Source organism: Macrotis lagotis, chromosome 7, assembly GCF_037893015.1.
Source record: "Macrotis lagotis isolate mMagLag1 chromosome 7, bilby.v1.9.chrom.fasta, whole genome shotgun sequence".
NCBI classification, from domain to species: domain Eukaryota; kingdom Metazoa; phylum Chordata; class Mammalia; order Peramelemorphia; family Peramelidae; genus Macrotis; species Macrotis lagotis.
In genome coordinates, this window is record NC_133664.1 from 111,745,591 (window position 1) to 111,771,356 (window position 25,766).

General features: G+C 37.0%; 1 protein-coding gene across 6 annotated transcripts in view; it reads left to right on the forward strand.

The window, feature by feature from the left end:
* DGKI (diacylglycerol kinase iota) overlaps positions 1–25,766 on the forward strand; it is a 592,236-nt gene that overhangs the window by 554,230 nt on the left and 12,240 nt on the right. For all 6 annotated transcript variants that reach the window (XM_074193600.1, XM_074193597.1, XM_074193602.1 and 3 more), the window contains 2 exons: positions 1,601–1,638; positions 11,716–11,836. In XM_074193600.1, the coding sequence (XP_074049701.1) occupies positions 1,601–1,638; positions 11,716–11,836 (159 nt within the window). The remainder of the gene's footprint in view (positions 1–1,600; positions 1,639–11,715; positions 11,837–25,766) is intronic.

A 25,766-nucleotide genomic window follows, 5' to 3' on the forward strand; every position in this document is an offset into this window, starting at 1 on the left:
TTAAATACTCTTCTGTGCAAGGCACTATATTGGTGCTAAAGAGTATTGGAGCTAAAGAGGCAAAAAATATATTTGCTTTCAAGGAGTTTATACTCCATTGTGAGTAGAAAGGAAATGGGATGCAGCAAGTTTGTAGATGAGATAATTGGGAGCAACAATAATAATAAAATAACTAGAATTTTATATAACTTAAAGGTTTACAAAACACTTATCAAAAATGATATGATTGCTAAGGGGCAGATGACTTTGACAGATGAGTGGATGAAAGACTTGAAGACCCATCAGCAAGCTATTACAGTAGTCCATGTGTGAAATGATAAAGACCTGCACCTGGATTTTGGCTGTGCCAGAGTAAAGAAGTATGTGTATAAAAGAGATATTATGAAGGTAAAATCAACAATTTTTATCAACAGATTGGATAAGGAGAATGTGAGAGAGAGGGAAAAATCAAGGGTAACACCTAAATGTGAAAGCTGATGAGATCAAGCAAAACACTACCCAGGGACAAGAAAAGATGGCCTAGAACAGAGCTCTGGGGATACTCACAGTTAGCTTAATCCATCAGAGGTTGAGGATTGTGAAAGACTATTAGATTTGACAATTAAACTGTCATTGGTAACTTCGAAGAGAACAATTTCAGGTGAATGATGAAATTGGATGCCAGATTGTAAAGAGTTAAGGAATAGTGGCAGTGGAGGAATAAATTATAGACAATCTTCTCAAGTATGTTCTCAAAAAGGATAGTAGTTAACAGTATCTTCATCTGTAAAATGGGGATAAGACTAACACAGGGTTATCATGAGGATTAAATAAGATGACAATGAAAAGCACTTTATAAACCCTAAAGAACTATATAAGACAACTACAACTACAACAACAATTACTACTACTACTACTACTACTACTACTACTACTACTACTACTACTACTACACAGTACTTATTACCTTTTGAAACTCTAATTTTATCTCTTTAGTTGAGATTCATTTTTTAGGTAAACTATTTCATACCTTAGTTCCCAAGTCAGTGAAATACAAGACAATTATGGGAAAGCTGTGATGACAAGCTCTTTGTATTGGTACTTGAAGAGTACAGAGAAGTCAAATCTAAGGCTATTATGTGTCATAGAAAGGGTTATCACATTTGTCTTTCATTTTTTCGAAGAAGACCATGATACTAGGGAAGTGGTGTCATGACAGACACCTGTGCTAAGTCACAAGCTTCACTTACTCCTCCAGAGCCATCTGGGTCCAGTGGCCAGATATAAATCAGGACTACTGGAGATGGTACTGGATGCAAGACAGTCAGGGTTAGATTACTTGCCAAAGGCCACACAGCTAGTGTCAAGTTTCTGATTCTGGACTCCTGTCCTCCTTTCTCCAAGGTCAGTGCTTTATCCACTGTTCCACCTGGCCTTAGGAAGGGTTAGAAGCTAAGAAGAAGTTATAAAAGTCTAATCAATCAATGCATTCCTTCTATACATCTTCCTCTTTCTTGCCCTATGTTAATTTTATTTCCAGACAATGAGGTCCCTGAACCTTGAAAATATTTCATAAGGAGGTCTTAAAACTAACAGGAAGTCTCTCTTTTGTCTCTTACAGCACTTGTACAGGCAGTCATAGCTGGAGATCTAATGAAGGTAAGAAATTCTTCTAAGAATTGTAAACCAACACCATCCCTAACCCCAAACCAGCAGATTTTTGTCATGAATAGGCTCATCTGCCATTTGTATGATTTGGCTGAGCTTTCCTACATATTAACAAAAAGGCATGGACCTCTTTTTATGTGCCTCCCTAAAGATAAGATTAGAAGTGGGATCAGGAGAGAGAATAGAAATAGCTCCCACATTTCTTATTAGGAAGAAAAGAAAATTGCCTCCCTAAGGCAATTAAGTTGATCAATTAAAATATATGGAATATTTACAGGAAATAGAGTTATCATCCAATCTAATCCTTGATCTCTAAGTATGGATACATTTTTGCAGGCATTGTTCTGTCACTGAAACAGTCCCCAAAGGCAAGCTGGGTAACCCAGGATTATTATAGCATTGGGTTTTTTTTTGGGGGGGGGGTGGGAGTAAACCTTTGAAAGGCAGGTCTCTTTTATGGGATTAAAGATGAAACTTCTTGATTTTGTTACAAGTAAATTTACTTGATTGTAGAGGAGACTTTTACATCTATCTTCAAGGCAAAAAAGTTTGGGGTATGGGTACATAAAAAATAATGAAAAATACATCTCTTAGAGAAAATGAGGAGGACTACGAGGGCAGAATGCTGCTTACATTATAAAACTAGGTTGCTTTATTGGTGGTTTTTGTTTATCTTGTTTATCTTTACCCCTTATTATAAAGGAAGATTCAGCCAGGAAGGGATGGTAGATCCAAAAACTATAGTGATATCAAATCAAAAGGCATCAGTAAAACATTTTTAAAAGCTAGTGAGTCAGTGTTAATCTACATTTACAGCAATTAGAAATAAGAATTTGAAAACTTTGAGTATATGGGTCTGCTGAAAGCATAAACTATCCCCCTACCACTTCCTATTATATAAGAAATGCATTGCATTTTCTTCCCCTTTTATTATTTAGCAGCTGTTACATCTGAGGGATCCAATGGACAATGTATGCCATCAGATAAATTCAAGAACAGACCTTCTCAGGCATGACATTTCTAAGATGCAATTATTTAAGCCTAGAGGAAAGAAAAAATAAATGATTAATAGAAAACATCACAGGAAACTATGACCAAGAACTGAATCAAATCATTGAACATCACCACTGGAATACATTCCCAAATCTACATTGAATATGTTTCATTGCATCTGTATCAGCTTGAACAATTCTCCAAGCACATACTTCAGAAGTCCTACATGAGAATTCTCCTCCTAAAGGGCCCTCCATCCACAATCACTAAATATTCATGCAGTTCTCTTTTATTTCTTCATTCAATCCTCTGTCACTTCCAATTCTCTCCTTTCATTATTGAATTCATGAATTTATTTTTCAAGCCATTTCTCTTTTGCCATCAGTTATCACTGGACATGATTCCCTACCTGTCCTATGGGCTAGAAAGATTTAAATAACTAGAGAGCTGGTTTCAAAATCAGGAAGTCTCAATGACTTTCTTAGAAAGTCATGATGAGGGGTGGCTAGGTGGTGTGGTGGATAGAGCACCGGCCCTGGAGTCAGGATTACCTGAGTTCAAATCCAGCCTCAGACACTTACTAATTACCTAGCTGTGTGGCCTTCAGCAAGCCACTTACCCCTATTGCCTTACAAAAAAACTTTAAAAAAAAGTCATGATGACATGGTAGATAAACACAGGATTTGGAGTTAGTAATAGAGCCAGGGCCCACATCTGGACTCAGATTCTTATTAATTATGTGACCCTTTGGGACTCAGTTTCCTCCTCTGTAATTTTTTTGAGGGGGGAAGGACTGGACTCCTGTATTCTAAGATCTCTTCCAATTTTGAATCTATGATTCTGTAAGTTCTGTCTCTGACACATATCAACTGTGAGACCACAGACAAGGTTCTTAACCTTCAGTTGCTCAGGGGTAAAAAAAAACAAAGACTATAATTGTCAGATAAAAACACCAATTTTCATTGGTAAAGGGAACCAGAAATTCTCTATAGCTATGAAATTGTAGATCCTAGGGCAAGAAAGAATGCCATAGAACAAAAATTTGGAAGCATAGTTTCCTCTTGAACATCTAAAAAGCTCAATATTCAGATCTTGGAGTCATACCTAACATATAGTAGGCTTTTATTTAGTGTTTATCTAATTAAATTAAATTAAATTTAGAAGTAGCTATTAAGGAATGCTTTCATTGTTTTAAACTAAGGTACAGATGTATTTTTTAAAGCAGGATGCTATTTTTTATTGATTTTTTAGTCAAATGTATTTTATTTGTAGATCCACATTCTCTCTCCTTTGCACCAAACCCCCACCTCAATGAGAAAGCAAGAAAAATTAAATATGTTAAATAAACATATATAATCTAGAAAAGCAAATTCCTTCATTGGCTATGTCTAAAAAACAGGTCTCATTCTGTACTTGAGTTTATCACCTATCAGGAAGTGGGTAGAAGCTATTTTTTAAAAGGTAAATTTGAAGTACTTTAGTTCTTTATACAGTTATACAATCCTACATTGATTCTTGTCTGTTGACCAATCAGAAGTTAATAGGGAAATTATTCTGCAGAAAGAGGATTCTCATTACGCAAATTGTAACATTACTTATCTTAGACCTATGGCACAAAATCCAAATAGAAAAGATAAAACTTCAAAATTTTTTGATGTTGCTTCTCATATCATTTTTTCCATGCTCTGCCTATCTTCTTAATAATGCTTTATTTAAAAATAGAAACTTTTGTGGTTGTCAAGTTATTTCAGTTGTGTCTGACTTTTTGTGAGCCCTTTGATATCTTGTTTGTTTGTTTTTGAGAAAGGTAATGAAGTGTTTTGCCATTTCCTTCTCCAACTTATTCTTACAGAGGAAGAAACGGAGGAAAATAGGGTTAAATGACCTGCTCAGAGTGACATAACTAGTATGAGGATGGATTTGAATTCAGGATTCCCAATTCAGTGTTCTATCCACTTCACCACCTAACTGCTCCATAGATAGATAGATTAGATATATGCATATATATATATGTATACATATAAACATATATTTATATACTTATGTATACCCAATGGCACACCTATTTGTGTGTATGTATTTAATAGCTATATTGTCCTTTTTATTACAATCAAAGTATACCAATAGTGCTTGGGACTTGTCAGAAGTCTAAGAAGAAAACAAATGTCATGGTTTTCTTTTTTCTTCTTTTTCCTTCTTTTGCTCCTAACTTTCTTTTTGTTTCTTTTATTCTTTAGTGAATATAAGTTCACTAAATGGGAACATAACTTTACTTATAAAGTTGCATTCCTTTCTGTGATTACTGTTTGTGTGTTGCCTCTCATATAATTAGATAGGCATCTTTGTATATTAGTAGGTAGAGCTCTGAACTGACAATCAAGTTGTGTGTAACTGGTCAAGTCCTTTAGCCTCTCAGAAGTTTAGTTCTTTTTTTAATCTCTTAAATGAAGATAATAATAATAAGAAGAAGAAGAATTCTTTCATGGGGATGGTCAGGACACAGACTTGTAGTCATGGAGACCTGCATTAAAATCTGAGATACTTACTGTGTGATGTTGTATAAAACACTTAACCTCTGTTTGCTACCATATTTTCATTTATAAAATGGGCAAAATCATAGCACTTGTCTTACAGGGCTGTTATGAGGATTATATGCACATATGTATATATATATATATATATATATATATATATATTTATATATATAATATAATAATAAGAGCCTTTTAAACCTTAAAGTATTACAAAATGTTAACTTATTTTTATATACAACTGAACATATTTCAAACACAATTCTAAACTGAATCTATCTTCTTCTGTCCCAAACCTGCTACCCCTCCAGTCCTGCCTGGCTCTGTGAATGACAATTAGATTCAAATGTCAAATGCTTTTTTTACTTTTCCTTCTCCCTTACCCTATCCCATATTTAATAAGTTAACATATTCTGTCCATTCTATATTCACAATATCTCTTGTTTATATACCTTCATCTATGCTTAGACTTTCTCCATGCTAATTCAGAAACTCATACCTTTCCCCCTAGACTAACTTGACTCTCTGCCTCCAGTCTATCTTCTTTTCTAATCTATCATTTACAAAGTTCTCCAGATAATCTACCTGAGGTATATCTGACCAGTCTCCCCTCTGGTCAATAATCTTTAGCAGTTATCTAGAATAAACTCCTAATGCTTGCATTAAATTGCCATTGACTATCTAGTTCCAATGTAACCTATATTCCTTATTTGCTTATTCTCCTTCATGCATTCTATAGCTAGTCAACAAACTTTTATTTAATACTGTGCAAATTTCATACTGTACAAATAAAAAAAGACAGTATCTGTCCTCAAGGAGTTTATAATCTAAGGAGAGAAGACAATACACAAAAGAAAACCAAAAAGTGGGGGTGGGGGTGGGGAAGAGACCAGGGAAAGTAACCTTTTCAGTACCATAGTGAAAAAATTAGAGAAATCCCCAAACAGTGCAGCCAGATAAAAGATGAGAAGGTGCTCAGAGTTGAGCTCCCTTTTCGAATGGAATTCAAAGTCCAACTCTCTCCAATCAGAGGGGCAGAGGGCAGTGAAGAAATGGAGTCCCAAGGCTAATGAGATTTTACAGGTTAATGAGGTTTCAATCAAGCATATGTAGTGAGGTTCCCCAGTTTTATCTAGCTAACTTCTCTCATTTCTGTGCACTAGGGTAGGTCCCTTTCATGTTGAAAACACAATGTCACCATCTGTAGGAATCTTTTACCTTTAGGGACCAGTTCAGGTACCACATGCTCTAGAAAGACTATCTTCAGTATGACCCCCTCCCTGTCTCCCTCCACTGTTTCCTCCTATTCATCCTCCTCTTCCTCCTCTTCTTCCTTGTCCTCTTTCATCTCAAATTTCCCTGGGACAGCATTTTCTCTGTATCTTTTCTTTGTACTTCATCACATTCTCTCCTGTAGCATTCCCATATGCAAACTTGTCATATCCTCCAAATTAGATTGTGAGTTTCTTAAAGGCAAGGATAGTTTCATTTATTCATTATTAGTAAGTTCTTAAAAAATACTCCTTGAATTGAATTGAATTGAAAATAGGAGCATGCTCTTAAATTTAATTTATCTTTGCTTTGGGGAATACATGCCCAATACCTGAATCATTGTAAAAAAGACCTACTATAACCAGGGAAAGGTAGGTCATTCCCCTAATAGAATATAAGCTCCTTGAAGACAGGGCGTTTTGTCTGTGCTTTATCTTTATATCCTCAACTCCTAACATAGTGCCTTGCACATGATGCAAACTGTATTAGATTATCTTGGAAATTCATTATGGGAAAAGGCAAAACCTGCCTACTTTGCATGGTCTAGGGCATTTTCAGGATGTGTGCTTTTTTGCATGAGAAGATGAGAAATATCATTGTGAGTTAACCTTAGGGCTCAACCAATCTTGTATTCTATTTATTTATGACCTCATAGGACAGACACCACATAGTTATCTTTTCATGTGTGGGGTGATGTTGAGTTCAGAGCTGTGTTACTCTTTCTATCTAACCTAAAATATCTTTTGCTTCTTTGTACTAACCTGGTCTGTATCAATAATCAACTTATTTCCCCTTTTTATCTTTATTAAAGATGTATTTCTACCATATAAAGATTCTCTAAGTAAAACAATTCTGAGTATTACCATCTCCTGGGTGTGGCAGTTCCTAAAATTCCCTTTACAAACTTCAAAGAGGGCTCCCTTTTTCTAGTAATCTTCCATTTAACAAACACAAATTCGTCTGCCTTTCGATATTCTTACTTTTTAGATTGTGTATGATCACATCCCCACTTAGAGTTTTCATCTTTCTAGACTGATAATTCCCATATAATTTTATTGTATTTGTAAAAGGCTATCCTCATATAGAAGTCACTCCATCTTCTAAATAGGGAAGGCCTTCTTCTCTTTTATTTTTCTCACTTACAAAACCATGAATAGCATCTTGTATTTTAGGTACTGGTGGACATTCATGTTTATATATAGTCTCTCCATACCATATGTAATCAAATGACAGTAATGGCTTATATTTCTCTATTCCTTTAAGTTTTGCAAATGATATTCAGATATTATCCTTTTTTTAATTTATTTTTTATTCTCATTTTGTACAAATGTTTTTTACATTAATAAAATATTCTTGTTTACAGGTAAACAAAATACCCCTCCCCTCTATCTATGAAAATAGATAGACTTGCTTGGGCGAAAAAACTAAAGGGGAGAGAAAAAAATTAAAATAAAAAAATAATAGTAATAATTGTAGGTATGGCCAGGTGGCGCAATGGATGAAGCACCAGCCCTGGAGCCACAAGCACCTGAGTCCATATCCAGCCTTGTAAACCCAACAATCACCCAGCCGTGTGACATGCAAGCCACCCGATCCCCACTACCCTGCAAAAACCAAAAAGAAGAAAAAAAAAAAGACCCAAAATAAAATAAAATAGTAATAATAGTAGGGGTGGCTGGGGGCATACAGAGCATTGGCCCTTGAGCCAGGAGCACCTGAGTCCAAATCCAGCCCCAGACACCCAAAGATCCCCCTGCTATGTGGCCCCAGGCAGGCCACCCAGTCCCACTTGCCCTGCACCCTCCCCCAAATAATAATAATAAAAAATGTGCTTCATTCTTTGTTCCAACACCAATAACTCTGTCATGGGTGGATCACATTCTTTATGATAAGTCCATCACAAAAGTTACTCCCATATTTTTTCCACTGTTGCCATTGCTGATCGCAACTCCCTCCTTTCTTATTTCTCCACCACCATGTACTATATTTTCTCTCTCCTTTCACTCTGACTCTACTGTAGGGTCGCTGAGTGGTGCAGCAGACAGATCCCTGGTCCTGGGGCCAAGAAGCCCTGAGCCCCCCTACCACCCCTTAGGCCCAGAATCCACCTGGCCCTATGGTCCAGGGCAGACCTTCCAATTCCAGCCCCTTGCAAGAAGTAAAAACGAAAATGTGTCATATCTGAACACTCTCCCCTCATGGTCCATCCTCTTCTCCTTTATTCACACACCCCCTTCCCCCATCCCCCCTTCTTACTCCGGATGTCTATACCCCATTGAGTATATATGCTGTTTCCTCTCCTAGCCATCTCTGATGAGAGCAAAGGTTCCCTCATTCCCCCTTGCCTCCCCCCTTCAATATTGCAATAACTCATTGTAATAAAAAAAATCTTATTATGTGAAATATCTTGGCCTATTCCCTGTCTCCTTTTTCTTTTCTCCCATTACATTTCCCTTTTTTTCTATTGACTCCATTTTTACACCATATTTTATCTTCAAATTCAGCTTTCTCCTGTGCTTCAACTATAAAAGCTCCCTCTACCTGCTCTATTAACTGAGAAGGTTCATATTAGTATTATCAGTGTCATTTTTCTATGCAGGAATACATGCAGTTCATCCTCATTAAGTCCCTCCTATTTCCCCTCTCTCCTCCAATCTCCATGCTTCACCTGAGTCCTGTATCTGAAGATCAAACCTTCTGTTCAGCTCTGGCCATTCCAAAAGGAACCTTTGAAATTCCCCTGGTTCGTTGAAAATCCATCTTTTTCCCTGGAAGAGGACATTCAGCCTTGCTGGGTAGTTCATTCTTGGCTGCATTCTAAGCTCTTTTGCCTTCCAGTATATTGTATTCCAAGCCCTATGAGCTTCCAATGTAGTTGCTGCTAAGTCCTGTGTGATCCTGACTGCAGCTCCACAATATTTGAACTGTGTCCTTCTGGCTGCTTGTAATATTTTCTCTTTGGCTTGGGAGTTCTGGAACTTGGCTATAATATTCCTAGTGGTTGGTTTTTTGGGATCTCTTTCTCAGGGGGATCAGTGGATTCTCTCCATTTCTATTTTGCCCTCTGCTTCTAGAATATCAGGGCAATTTTCCTGTAGTAATTCTTTGAAAATGATGTCAAGGCTCTTTTTCTGATCATGACTTTCAGGTATTCCAATAATTTTTAAATTATCTTTCCTAAGTCTGTTTTCCATATCAGTTGTTTTTTCAATGAGATATTTCACATTTTCTTCTAATTTTTCATTGTTTTGGTTTTGAAGTATTGATTTCTGATTTCTGGTAAATTCATCAATTTCCCTGAATTCTATTCTTTGTCTGAAGGATTTGTTCTCCTCAGAGAGTTTTCTTATCTCTTTTGCCATCTGGCCAATTTTGCTTTTTAAAGCATTCTTCTCCTCAATAACTTTTTGAACTGTTTTATCCATTTGACCTAAGCTGGCTGGTTTTTAGCATGCTATTTTCTTCAGCATTTTTTTGAATTTCCTTGACTAAGCTGCTGACTTCATTTTCATGTTTTTCCTGCATCTCTCTCCTTTCTTTTCCCAGTTTTTCTTCCAACTCCCTCATTTGATTTTCAAAGTCTTTTTTGAGCTCTGTCATAGCCTGAGCCCAATTTCTGCTTTTCTTGGAGTCCTTAGATGCAGGAGCTTGTGCTTCCTCATCTTCAGACTGAGTATTTTGATCCTTCTTGGGCTCATTTGCAAAATATTTCTCAATAGTCTTCCTCTTATTTCTCTGCTTGCTCTTTTCCCAGCCTGGGCCTGGTTTTGGGGTGCTTCCTGAGCTTTTGGGATACTCCCACAAGGGTCTCAGTGTGTGAGGCTCTGTCCTCCCTCCTGGTCTGTGAATGACCATAAGCATCCCTCTCTGCCACGGGGCAAGGTGGGTGGGGGCCTGTTGTTCTATGGGTGGGCCTAGACTGAGATCAGGATCTGAATGTGGTCAGAGATCCAGAGTCCTGTTCCAGAGGCAGAGGACAGAGCTAGACAATCCCTCTTCACTCCCCTCCCTCAACTCATTGGGCTTATGCCCTGGGGGCTCCTGCTTACCAGCTCCCAGCCTGCTTCTGTTTCCAGGTCTGGGCTGTGGAGAGACCAAGCTGCTGGCTGTGTGTACTGAGGGCTGGGCTCCACGTGCTCCCTCTGGCAGAGGTCCCCTGCTGTTCCCCCACTTTGTGCCTGGTGCTCCCCAGGGTGCAGCTCAGGAGACTCCCCAGCTGCTGTGAGCCACGGCTCCCAGTGCCCTGGGGCTGCCTCTGGGAGGCTGAAGTTCTTTCGCTCTGGCGGGCCACCCCTCCGGTGGGCCGCCCCTCTGACCCTGGGGAGCAGAGCCTTTCTGCTCTTTTCCAGGTTACCTTGAGTAGGAGAACTGCTTCACTGGGTCCCTTTGTGGGTTCTGTCTTTTGAAAGTTTAGTTAGAGTCCTTAGCTTATGAGTTTTATCAGAGAGCTTCTAAGACTCGATCCCTTCTTGTCACCATCTTGGCTCGATATTATCCTTTTCAATCTTCATACTAACCCTCTGAGATAGGTACTATTGTTATTCCCATTTTGATAATATTCCTATTATTCCCTCAGAGGCAAGTGAGGTTTAAGAGATACCAAGTTATTTGCCTAAATTCACAAGAGGATGAGGGAGAATATGATAGCAGATCTTCACTCCAAATCTTCATGACTACAGAAAACAGAATTCTCTTACATTATTTTACCTCGAATTAAACACATTAATGTTGAATAAATATTTTATGAAGGAAATATTGCTGGACTTGGAGGAGTTAGGAAGACATGGGTTTAGATCTTGCCTCTGCCACAAGTTCTGAGACTATATATTGACCTCCCTGAGCCTGTTTTCTCTTCAGTAAAATTAAGGTGACCATAATATCTACCTCACAGGGCTGGGAGAATCAAATAAAATAATGTCCACTAAGGACAAACACAGAAATACATTATTGATTTTAGTACAAATAAAAGAGAACTATGCTATAAAATAACTAAAGGAGACATGGTTAGCCCCATTCGTACCAGTTTTAGTTTGGCTATGGAATAAATATAATTAGCTCTGGAGCTGGGTAGAGAAAGCCAAATATTCTGGCTACCTATTTGATAAATGATGCAACTGAGAAATGTGATTTCTATTTGTTTGGTTTCTCCTCTGGGTCCTCCAAGGTAGAAAGCATTTGTGGTTTGCTGTTCTCACTCTTAGAGTTTGCCTCTTCTGCTGCCCAACTGCCTTAGCTCCAAATGCTAAGTTTTTTTCTTGCATTTATTTTGCAGCTCATAGAATGCTATAAGAATGGAGGCAGTCTGCTAATCCAGGGACCGGATCACTGTTCACTTCTTCACTACGCAGCTAAAAGTGGGAATGGAGATATTGTGAAATACATCCTTGACCATGGTGAGTAGATAGAATGAACTAAGATTCATTTATCTGCAGACAGAAGTGGTTCTTAAAAAATGACAATTTTGACTAAGGCTACTTTTAAATGGGTCTAATTAATTCTCTGCACCCCTTCAACAACAAAAGTCATTTTAAAGTCTTCTACTATTTTTTATAACATTTATATGATTTTAAAGCTACCAAACACTTTCTATTGATATTTCCAGAGAGATGTTTCAGGAAATAAGGTGCCACAAGTATTACAATGAATCTTAGCTGTTACTTTCAGATTTCTATGTCTACACACAATTTAGGTAGATCACAGAAACCATCTGAAGAACCCTGAGAAGATCAGAGCTTTAGAGCTACAAGAGACTTTTATGGTCCTTTAGTGCAAACCCCTGATTATTCAGGTAAGAAATGATGAGTACTTGTCAACAGTGACCCAAGTCCTGAGTGGTTGATCAAAGATCTGTAGTTAAGTTCTCAACTTTCAAATCCAGAAATCTTTTCATTGTACCATGCTGACTTCCAGGTTTACCTTACTCTTTAATCCTAAGGGAGAAGAATGGCTTAATATAGATTAGCAGAGAAGTATAGTCAAATAAGAGAATCTGTCTAAATCATATCTGACCAGGGATATATTCTTTTTTTAAAAATTTATTTTTAAGGCAACGGGGTTCAGTGACTTGCCCAAGGTCACACAGCTAGGCAATTATTAAGTGTCTGAGGTCGGATTTGAACTCATGTCCTCCTGAATCCAGGGCCGGTGCTCTATCTACTGCACCACCTAGCCGCCCCCCATTCTACACTTTACCATGGGAATTCATTTGAAGACTTTCAATGATAAGAGCTCATCAACCCTGGAAGCCTATTATAATTTTTAACAATTCTAATTGTTATGATTTTTTTTAACTCTTTTCAAAGTTTTCCTCTGTCATTTTCATTAGTTTCTTGTAGTTCTATCATCAAGGACCAAGCACAATAATTCTAATCCCTCTAGTACTGGAGCGGGAAACCTCTAGTTCACAGGCCATATTAGTCTGGTGCTGCCAAGACAACTGCAGAAGGGACTGGGGATTCAATAAATCTTGGAGCTTTTAGGGTTGAATTTATTAAATGTTTGACCAAATATAGCCCATGATGATATTATAAATATCCAAATGACCCTCAGCAGACAAAAAGGTTCCCCCTTCCTGCTCTAGAACATGGCAGCCATTCAACTCCTTGAACATAGATGTTTCCCTCCTTCTTGTCCTGTATTTTCTCATGATCTGCCTGGACATATCCTCCCTTCTTTATCCATGCAATTTATATGTTTTAACATTTCTTTTTTAAAAATATCATTTTATTCCATCTGGCACAACATTCAAGCCTTCAGAGGTTAGAATATTTGAGATTTTGATTCCATATATCTCACCTATACATCCTCAGTTCATGGCATCTAACAACATGTCAAGTATTCTATATATTCTTTTATTCAAATATGATATAACATCAATACATTAATCACCAGTATTTGGGTCTGGACATTTATTTGGTTCTGAATCTAATTGTACCAATATATAGTTCCCTTCTCTTCATCTTGCTCACAAGTGAGAAATTTTCTCAAATGTCTTGCTTCAATCAAAGTGTATCATGACATTCCCTAGTATTGCAGTGTAGTGCCTTTGTCATAAAAGGTAAATGAGGCTAGTCTGGCATAAGGCATAGCTTGTCTTTGATAATCTTGTCTTGGTTTCCCTTCACTGATATCTTCTTTTCTAAGTGTTCATGATCTCTTTAATAATCCATTCTAACATTTCTGTCAAGAATCAGAGTTATAGGGGCAGCTAGATGGTGCAGCAGATAGAGCACAGGCCCTAGAGTCAGAAGTACCTGAGTTCAAATCTGACCTCAGACACTTAATAATTACCTAGCTGTGTGGCCTTAGGCAAGCCACTTAACTCCATTTGCCTTGCAAAAAAACCCTAAAAAAAAGAATCCGAGTTATATTTGCTGGATCTCAAGTTTGAAGAATCTACCTTCTTTCTTTTTGAAAATTAGGACTATGGTTGCCTCTCCATAGTCCTGTGGAACCATTTTTCCTTCAGATGTATTTGGCATCAATTGAGCAATTAAATCTACTAGTTCTGTCCAGATTCTTGGATTCCATTCATCAGGGATTGTTTCTTGGAGCTTGTGTAAGGCAGCTAAGTATTTTCTTACTATCTTCTATTCCCTGTTAACCATTTGGGTTCTATCCTTCTGAGATTTGAAGACTATCTCACTTGACAGAGAAATTGCAAACAAAAAAAGACATCAGTTTTTCCTGCCTTTTGATTATATTTGTTGTCCCAAGCAGTGATTTGTCCTTTTATTGAGTTTAAAACACTGGCCTAACATAAATTCATCCTAAGTTTTACCTTATTTTGTTATTATTTTGCTCTAGATACTATCCTTAAAGGAGTTTGTCATTCTTTCATATTCTGCAATCATTTGCCTTTGTTTCCATCTTCCATAGTTACCTTTTTTGTAATCTGCTCTGTATATCCATATTGTTCTCTTTAGATAATTTTTCATTTCTTCTTCATATGAATCTTTTAGTTTTGCATTATAAGATTTTATATTTAAAAGTACCCTATTCTTCTTCCCCTAGAAAATTAGGCCGTAGGATATAGTCTTTCCTTCTTTTGACTTATTTTCTATGTTCTATGCCTCAAAGTCTTAGTTAGATATTAGGCTATAATTGGAATTCAAATCCTTACCTAATATTTGTCCATCATTCTAGAAGAAGACCACAACATCAAGGAGGTGATTCCATGACAAGCACTTAAATTGGATATGAGTGAGGGGCGCTGTGCTAAGTCGCCAGCCTCACTTTCTCCTCCAGAGACATCTGGGTCCAATGGCCAGAAATGAATCAAGATGATTAGAGATGGCCCTGGATGAGGCAGTCAGGGTTAAGTGACTTGTTCAAGGTCACACAGCTAATTCATGTAAAGTGTCTGAGGCTGTATTCGAACCCTGTCCTCCTGACAACCTTGTTCTCCTAACTCCAAAGTCAATGCCCTATCCACTGCATCACCTAGCTGACTTAGAACTATCACTCCTTCAAAAACTCCAGTTACTTCTGCTTCACATTTTTCCTGTTTGGTTAGAATCAAATTGAGAAAGATAGCTCCCTTCCCTACCTCTTTCATCTTCTTAAGGGTGAAATCATCATCAAGGTAAATCAATAATTTTTCAGTTACTTGGTTTTTATCATAGGAAAATTTTCAGACAGTTGAAGTCTTCAATCATTGTTTTATCATGTCTTTTTTGCCAGTTTTTATAACCTACTCGAGAATTCATCATGAATGAAACTCCTTCTTCCTGGGCAATCTTTAATATATTCTCATCATATTACTTTTACTTCTCTGTATTGATCCTTACCTAAATATATTCAACTGTATTCACCCACAATAGTTTTATTATTACCATCAACTTTATCTGACCTGTTTGTTTCAGGTATGATGTACATTTCATATATTCTAGTCTTTTTCTTACCTCTCAACAGATTTTAGTAATATTTGTAACACTGAATCTATCTACTTTATTTTTTCTGGGTGGATCTCTTAGACCCCAATTCTGTTCCCTGAGAATCTTAGTGCCATGTGACTAGCATGTCTCCTTTCCATGATCTGCCACTTTATATACTCCTAGTTCTGGGAACAATAATCAGATCAGCACTAGCATTATTGGACAGAATGATTCCTTCACTTACTGATTTGGACAACTACTCACATTTATGTGGTATCTCTTCCTATTAAAACAAGGTCCTTTGGGACAGAAACCCTCTTACTATATCTATATTTATTCCCGTCACTCAGGATATTGCCAACCATTGAGTGGGTCTTAATAAATGCATCATCAATTAATTATTTAATTGCATTAAGATATCTGGCTCAATATTTGCTATATTGCACATTTTTTGCATTTATATATATTCAAAATAATGAGTGTTTTTATTGTCTTTCTTCTGGATATTGACTCCTATGACTTACTAGGCACTTCCACTGCTTTTATTCTTCTGTTATCACCTTCTCTTTGTTCTTACATTTAGATAGTTTTCTTCCCTGCCCTCTCCATTTTTCTTAACCATATTGACAACAGAAAATATTCTTTTACCAGCCCTTGTTCAATGTACTTCATCCCTTGCCTGTCATTACTGTACCTTAAAATTACTGTTTCAAATCCCATTATCTGGCACCATCTTGTCAATTGGGTATTAACTTCCCAAATGCTACCTTTTCTCTAAATTCCTTATTTTCAAGTGACAACAACTATGAAAATATTTCCTGTGCCTCTAACAGTCATACTTTCCTATATAGGACTTCATATTCCCTATATTACTTCAGTGCTTCAATGGATTTAGGTTATAATCAATTTAGGTACTCTCTCAAAAGGAACAGACTATGACTCTTGTATTTCTTTCCATTATGGGATATTCTTGTTCATGCCTTTTCATAAATCTTCCATAGAGAACTTTTATGTCTTACACTAGGCTTTTAAATATTTTGTATATATCTATGAAGTTCTTAGTTTATTTGCCTGCTATGCCTCATTCTTACTCCAGGACTGACTTATCTTTTCTTTGTATCATATAAATATCCCTGGATAATAGCCTATAATCTTCCTTTTTATATGTAAACAAGAGTAACATGCTACAGCCTATCTATGTCATAGATAAACTCTCCATATCCCTCTGAATCATAAGAATTTTTGTTTCTTCAGAGATTGAGTTTTTTTTCATTATTCACAATTCAGTCACTACCAGATAGTTAAAAAATAGTTTTGTGTCAGGTAGTAATTTGCTGAAAATGCTTTGCAGTTTTCCAAGTGTACTCTAGAGTCTTTTCTAATTCTAATTAGTTCTAGAATCTTCATTGTCTCCTGTCAGTGGATGTCTAAAATGCATGTACTATTAGCTTGATGAATTAGCTATCCAAATTCATGTTATAGTCTGAACAACAGGCCTTATATGTTTGGGATCACTCCCATTTCTTTGGATAGAATGTAGTTTGTTAAGATGCATATGTCCTGTCAATGTATTTTTCTTTTCACTTAAAATATTGGCCTGATTAAGACTCACTTTTCAATTTTATCAATTAGGGTTTTTATTTGATCTGTAGTGATGTCTGAAGCTAAGAAGTACAGATGAAATATGCTATTAAAGCTAAATCTAGAGAGGTCACAAAATGAGGCAGAGAGAGAGATAGGGACAGCAACAGAAACAGAGTTGTTTCACTAACTTGATGAATCCAGTTAGTGTGAGCTTAGAATTAATGAGGACCAAATCTTCATTCCCATGTGACCTAATTAGCTCTACACCAAGAAAAACACTGTTCCCATGGCTATCAACCACATCCCCAGCTCCAACCAACTATCTGGGACTTGATAGAATGTGAATGGTACAGCATCATGCATCACTGTTGTTCAACAAATCAACTCAATGTATACAATCGATCAAGGTTAATTAATAAAAAATGAAATGCAACCATTGTAGATCTCAGATCCTCCTTCTGTCAAGTTAGCACATAATACCAGTTTCACCTTTAATGCCCATTCTACTCTGTCATTTTGTTCGTGGAGCTGGTTGTGATAGTCAGAATGTATACAGATTCACCACCACTTGAAGGAAGCACTTTGGCTCTTCCCTTTTTGTTTGAGTTATAGCTTTGTAGTCTGTAATGGAAAGTCCATATCAGCTTTGGTAAAAAAAAAAAAATTGGGGTGTCTCCTCCTTGCCATCCCAAGTAAATCATTTTCCCTTCTGGGCAAGGCACACCTTGCTTAGAACAAACTCGGTTTTTTTGTTTGTTTGTTTGTTTTTTGCAAGGCAAAGGGGGTTAAGTGGCTTGCCCAAGGCCACACAACTAGGTAATTATTAAGTGTCTGAGACCGGATTTGAACCCAGGTACTCCTGACTCCAGGGCTGGTGCTTTATCCACTACACCACTTAGCCACCTCTACAAACTCGTTTTTAAATGCAGGTACTAAAAACCACCTATAATGAAATTAGCAATTGTTTTCTAGATTGGAAACTGTTCGATTTCTTAAGCCATCAATGAATTAAATAGCAGTTAGTGAGACTGTAAAATAATGGGAAGATTTTGAGAGAATAATAGTATAGTGACCAAAAATATCATTGGACTTGAGAAGAGTTTTTCAAACATATAGCAGAAAAAATAACATTGTCAGTCCTTATTTGATGTACGTAGATTCTGAATCATATACTGACACTTAACATGGTGTCCCAAAATAATTCATTTCACTATGTAGTGCCAAAAGTTGCTCTCTAAGGCTATAGTTTCTGAGGTCATGAAAATATGGAAGGAAGTTTCACACAGATAGTTGATGAAATTACAGGGTCACATTCTACATAGTCTCAAAAATTACACTCAGAAATTGCCATCACATAAGCAAATTTCATTTCATTTAATTGGAGTATGACTTGAAATTTGGAATAGAATCAAATTGGACAAAATAATTCAATATTCTGCCTAATATACCCTAGAATGAAGATATAGATAATTAGATAGGAAGAAAATAAGAAGGAAAAAAGAAGAAAATGACATAGCTGGTACATTGGATTAGAATAAGAGGACATATATTTGAATCCTCACTCTGCTAATTAATGCCTGGATAACCTTGAACAAGAAAATTAAAAGTTCTATGAGATTCACTTTCCCCATATGTAAAACCAAGGGATTGGAATAATGGTCTGTAAGGTCCTTTGCAGACCTAAATTTATATTCCATATGATCCTAGACAGTGAATTCTGAGTCTTGTGAAGGATTTTTGATTTGACTCACGTCTCCATTGTGGCTTTACATGGTCTGTGTCCAAGGTACATGATGAGTCTGCTTAAGTTTTTGCAAAGAAACCATTGATTAGAGTAACATTAAAAACTCAAAGGGGCTCTTTAGCAGACTGAATAAGTGACATGGCATGTGGTTCTAATATCAGTTCCTTTTCTTTGCCTTTTCCATCATTACCACCCCAAGGTTGCTTGTCTCTCCTACCTCTCAGTTGTGGCATTTGTGGTTGGAGATTGTGGTCCCAATGATGATTTCAGCTCACTAAAACATTACCCCCATTTCCAAAAGGCAGAAATGAGAGATTAGGTGACTCTCACAGACCCAGTAATCAGTGATTAATTTCTCTTCCAAGGGATCTTTTAAAAACCAGACTTTTGAGCAATGAACCAAAGGGAGGGGGGGCTCTGCATGGATTCTGGCTTGAAGGATGTTGTACATTGTAGAAAAGTCTGTGAAATGTTGAATCTTTTTCTCCCTTCATCTTCTCCCCGACCTCTCTCATAGCCACAACCTGCTGCTTTCCTTTATGAAAAACTCAAGTTTGGGTATTTGGAGAACTGAAAGGGGAATCAAGAGAGTAGGAGAGTTAACAATTCCTCACAGACACTGGTGAGAGACATTAAGGATGGGGAGTCATTCCAGCTGAGTTTACCCCCAGTGGTTCCTGCTTTTCAGCTCCTTTCAACCATATTTTCCACCACCCCCCCTTTCCTCCTCTTCTGTTTGGCCCCTTTGAGAGACTTTTGTCTTGTTTTATTCTTTTACCTCCCCACACATTTTGTTCTTTTGTTTTTGTCCCCCCCCAACTGCCCCCTGCTGTTTTTCCCTGATAGAAATCTCACTCATTGCATTTCCTTTTTGGATTTCTATGGTGGTAATTCTGTCGTCTTGTGTTGCCTTCAGTCTCTTTTTTTCTTTCTCTGCCTCTTGTCCCCAAGAGAAACGGCCACCTTCCCGCTGGGACAGGATGACAGTGCTGTTAGCGTTCCCAGTGCCAGTTTTCCCCACATCTGTGCAGCTTTTGTCCCATGGCAGAGGGGGATTTGGAATGGTCGGCTGGCAGCGTCAGGGAGACTAATGGAAAATGAGGGCCAAAGAGGAGAAGGGGGTGGGAAGGTGGGAGCGAAAGTAAAGGGGATTTTGGAGGACTGAGTAGAGACAGAGGAGAAAAAATACAACTTGGGACAAATTTTAAGGGTGTCCACAAGAAAGACTCAAAAGATTCCAGTTTCACTGTTAGGAGTGGAGTGGTCCAATGAATGTTCTCCGACAGGGCCTGTGCAATTGCAACTAGAGGGTGAGCATATTTAAGGAGAAAAAATTGATGTTTAGAATAATGCACTAAACTGTGCTGTCTTGGTATTAGAGGATGATTTTTCTAGGACTTGCTATTTTTCTCTAATAATTTCTTATCTGGATGCCAATCTATTTTAACCCTCCCATTACTTTCTTTCCTTCATAGTTCTCCTACTTACTATCTAGAAATCAATGTCTTCTGACCTCATATTTCAAATATGAATCTCACTTAAAAATATTATCTGAGTCAAGTAGTAAGGCATCAAATGATAGGGTCTTATAGTGGAAAGCAAACTCAATCTAACCCTTCCTGTGAAGTAATCTCTCTTATTAGCTTCTATGACAAAAGATTCTTTCAGATGCCAACATGAGAACCACCAGCAACAGAGAACTCATTACACCTCAAAATGGTCCATTGCATTCTTGCAAAACTCTAATTGATAAGAAATATATCTTTTTATGAGACTCTCACGTGTCTCTCAGAAACTATCAGCCAACAGAACTCATTGTACTCTCTTAGACGAGGCAAAAACAAATCTATTCTTTCTTCCAAATGACAGCTCATCAGACAGTTGAAGACCACTATCTCGTGCCTCAAAGGTCTATATACTCTTTGCTAAATATTCTTGTGCCCGTGGCTTGGTTTTGAGCTCCTCTCAACCTCCTCTCCATCATCTTTTGAGATCTTGAGAGATGCAGTGTAGTATATGGGAAGAAGAGCTAAAAATTGGAATCTAGGATCCCTGAGTCCAAACCCTCTTGTAGATACTAGCAATATGGCCCTGAATAAGTCACAACTTCCTGTGTTTCAAATTCCTCTTTATAAAATTAGAACATTGGATTCTAAGACTCCATTCCAGATGTAAAAATATATTCCGTAAGGCAACTCAGTTTGTCAGTACTGAAATATGATTCTTGGGAGGCTATCTGGTACTCTAGGTGTGGTTTTATCAAGTTCAGTAGAGCATAGCTATCACCATCCTCATTCTGGAGATGGTGCTCCTAAATAGCCTAAGATTGAATTCATTCATTTTTGGCTGCCATCTTTTGCCATTGGCTCAAATTAAGATTGCTCTTAAACTCCAGATTTTTTAAAATAGAAATTGCTTTTTTGATACCTTTCTCAGACTTATATAGTTAGTTGTATTTTGAAATACAAATGTAGGACTTTATATGTTTTAATTAATAAATTTAATCTTATTTGTGTAGACCCATCATTTTGTCATACAGAGGTTTAAATGTATTTTTTAAACCCAGATTAATACTCATACAATTCAATTTAATTCAGCATAACATTTATTAATTTCCTACAACATACATAGTATTGGGAATGCACAAACAAAATGAGATTATTCATTCATTTATTCACCAAATATTTTTGGAGCTCTGAATATATAGGCAAAGAGTTATGCTGAGTGCTATGGGGAATTTAATATAAAATAAATTATCCCTGACCTCCAGGGTCCTTCAATTTAGTCAAGGACATAAAATATCTCCACTCTGGATGTAATTTGCATATTTACAAACTGGAATCTTGCATTCTGACCCTGGGACTCCAGCCTCTGATAGGTAAGCTTTCATCTTAACTTGTTGAAAACCAAGCAACCACCCTACTTCCCCAAATTTCCATTTCATGCCATCCTCTTTACATTGCTTTTCCATATTCCCTTTACCTATAGTTTTTCTCATTAGAATATAAGCTCCCTGAGGGCAGGAATCTTACTTGCATATAAGGGTATCACCAGACCTTAGCATCATTCCTAGCACATAATAAACAATTTAATAAATTGTTCTATCTACCTACCTACCTAACTAGCTGTATAGCCTCCCTATAAAATTGTATGTTAAATCTCATGAGTGATGCAATAAAATATTCTAGGGATTCAAAAGAAAGAGTGTTATATTTGGGGGTTGAGGTCTCCAGGAAAGGTTTCATGGGATACGTAAGACTTATACCTTCAAGATAATATAAAATTAGTCTTTGCCTCCTAGACTAGATCTTTTAGGACAAGTTGTCATGGATCCTAGAAGAATATGGAGACAGACTATTTTGTATGTGTAACAGACTAGCACAGCTTTTGTACCCCATACTTAACATTCTAAGCCTTGCTTTTAAATTTCATCTTCTTGCTCAGTATGTTCCTCACTGATATTTTAGTCCCCATTGAACGCCCTTCTCTTCCTTCTCTCTCCCTTCTCCTCTCTATCCTTCCTAGAGAGAATCTTTTTTCCCTCCCCAAGTACAATAGTTTTATTCATTTCTTATATTTTTATGGCTAGTTCCCTCTGCTACTTCTGATTGGTTCACTCTTATCCAATCACTCATGTTTCTTCTTTGGCACATTTACTAAGCAGAACCACCCATCTTTCCCATCTCAGGCAGAGAAGTCTCAAGACTCATTTATTCTGTGTCCTGTAGTAGAACCTCTAAGATTGGGAACCATAATGAATCTCTCAGCCTTTGTCATGTAGGAGAAAAGAAAAATGAAAAAGAATTCCTCAAAAATTAGGGTCCACACTTGCCCAGTATGCAGACAGAAGATGGAAGTTTAGAAAATCCTCTTGAAGTTTTATAATCCAAGCCAAGTATTTTGACTAGGCCTATTCCCCTCCAACTCCAATCATTTGATCTCTGCCCCTCTACCTCGATGATCTGTTTTTCTCTTGCAATATTTCTATAGATAGGGGCATAAGGGTAGTTGAAGTGAAAGTATTATCTTGGAAACCCTATTCAGTGCTTGGTTTTCAGTCTCATTCATCAAAATGATACTAATCATTTTCTACTTTTCTCTCATTTCTGTTGGAGATTCTAAGGATAAAAAAAGAGATAACCGGAAAAAAAATTAAGCATTTTGTTATAAAAGTAATCTTCCTCTTCATAAATAGTCAGAGAAAAACCGTTCCCCATTCCTCTTTCCAACATTTAGACTATGGATACAATACACCAAAAAAATAATTTTGCAGTCTCGTCCCTGTTTCTTACTCAAGAACTTTAAAACTTGGCTGGAATGGCTTTGGGGATATCTCATCTATTGAAGCAGCCCCCCATTGCCCTGAATGATACAGCCAAATGAAGGAGGAAACAGCCGCTTCAATAAGACACTGCTTCTGTTGCTCAAATATTTTTGCAATTAGCAGTAATGATGGGAACTGAACTACTGCAAGTGATTGGGTCGCTTGTTTCTGTGCCTTTCCTTTCAGAATGAATGGCTCAAGAGGTTAGCAGAGGGCGTCCGTGGCTCTTTAAAAGACTGTTGGGCTTTGGAAATCTTCCTGCTCCTGGGTCTTGTTGAGGCTGCTCTGTCAGGAATGAATAGAACTAAAGTGGCTAGTTCTCAGGGACTCGTAATTTAAGGCACCAAGAGGCTTCATACATAGTGGAGAGGAAAGAGGGCCCCATGGGGTTGGGGAGGAGGGGGAAGCAGAGAGAGGGCAAGAGTAAGTTCTCTCTGGTTTCCTCCTCTCCTGCTTATTGCCAACTGCCAAGATGAGGCCTTCATCACAAAGATATATACAAATATATATATATATATATATAATATATATGCATATATATGCATATATACATATAAATGTATGTGCAAACACACATACACACATACATATATATATATATATTATATATATATATATATATACATATACCCAACATACTTATATGTGCATACACACAGTTCTAGTCAGTTCTAGCTCAAACATTTCACATGTGTCAGCACCCTCTTCTCAGGTATATGAACATCACCCTAGTGAGATCCTCATAACCTCTTACCTGTCCTATTATAATATATAATCCCTTTCTAACTTGCCTTCTTGGCTATAGTGTGTCTCATCCAGTATGTCCTTTATGGCAGTCCAGCTAATATTCTTAATGAGATAGACAAATTACATTATTCCTCTTCACAGAAGCCTACCTTGGCTCTGTATTGTTGACTAAATAAAAATGCTGTATAAAAATCTCTTATTTAAGCTGCTATTTAAGACACTCCACAAACCAATGGATTGTATCCAATCATGTAATATAATCATGAAGAGGGAATTGATTTTAGAGTCTGAAAAAGTTGGGTACAGATTCTGCCTCTTACTATCTGTGACTGGGGAAATCATGTTGCTGCTTGGATCCACAATTTTCTCATGTATAAAATAAGGGGGTCAGGACTAGATGAATAGTGTTAAAATGAAATTGAAACAATGGACATTAATCCACGTGTGAGAATTCTTGCAGGCTGCTTATTTAAAATTGATATTATCTATGTTTCATTGTATTTTTATTTATTTTGCTAAATATTTTCCAATTACACAGCTAGACAATGTATGGATAGAGCACCAGGTCTGTCATCAGGAAGACTCATCTTCCTGAGTTCAAATATGTCCTCAGACCCTTACTAGCTGTGGAACCCTGGACAAGTCACTTTACTTTGCTTTGGTTTAATTCATCTGTAAAAATGAGCTGGAGAAGGAAATGGTAAAGCCACTCCATTATTTTATACCAAGTAAATCTCAAAAGGGGTCATGAAGAATCAGATGACTAAAAAAAAAGGAGATAAGTTACATTTTTTTGATCCACAAGGTGAAGAAATAAAGGTGGGCTAAATTCATGATAGTGGCCACTAGGTGACCCAGTGAATAGAGCACCAGCCCTGGAATCAGGAGGACCCAGATTTGAATGAGTTCAAACCTGGCCGCAAACTCTTAAGAATTATCTAGTTGTGTGTCAGTCACTTAACTCCATTACCTTGGGAGAAAAAAACAATCCCTCCCCGCCAAAAATCCCAAGACTGGATGAATAAACTTGGTGTCAAAGTGAATAGAATGGTGGAATAAGGAAGATTTGAATTCAAATTCATCCTCTAACACTTACTAGCTGTGTGACTATGGGCAAGTCACTTGACCTTCCTTCACTTGTAAAATAGGGCTAATAAGCCCTGTGGCTTCTGATTGCATTAAATGATATAATATTTGTAAAGTCCTTAGCAAACCAAAAAGCACTATGTAAATGTTAATTCATGTTATTATTACTATCTCTAGTTATTATTAATAATCACTATTATAATTAATAGTGATTAATTATTATTAATTATTATTACGATTAACAATAAATGCATGGAGAGGAAGGAGAATGCTAGGGAATGGAATGAGCAAATATACACAGGTGAGAAAGAATCAAGTATGCCTGGGAAATTGTGAGGAGAGCAATTTGACCAGATGATATATTTCAAATAGAAAAATAGTAATGAGAATATTGGGAAGCCAAATCAGTGCCACTCTAAAATGTTTGTTGTTTTAACCAATGGGCAGTGAAAATCTACAGAAGGATTTTTAGGTGGAAAACAATTTAATTACTATGTTTTTTTAATCAGAAATAGTTTACTGAACATATTTGAGGAGGTAAGACTAAAAGTACCATGGTTATTTATTCAATAAATTTTATTGTTCTAACATATTCAAAAGGCAGAGCAAATAATAGGGCTATTTTGGTAGAATAGACATAAGATTATAAAATCTTGAATTGAGGTCTTACAGTAGGAATGGAAATGGAAGGATGGAAATGAGAAATTTTATAAATAATAAAAGCAATATAGTTGGCAACAGAGTGAATATAGATGGCAAGCTATTTGATAGTTTTTAAAACCAAGATATATGAGAGAATAACTGGATGCTAGCTTTGGAGACAGGAAGATATGGGGCCAAGTTCAGCTTCTCATGACTATAGGCTATGTGATCATAGAAAAAAAGTATTTCATCTTCAAGAATCTCAGACAATAAATCACAGATATGTTGCTAATCAATATAAGTAGAGGGATATTTCCCAC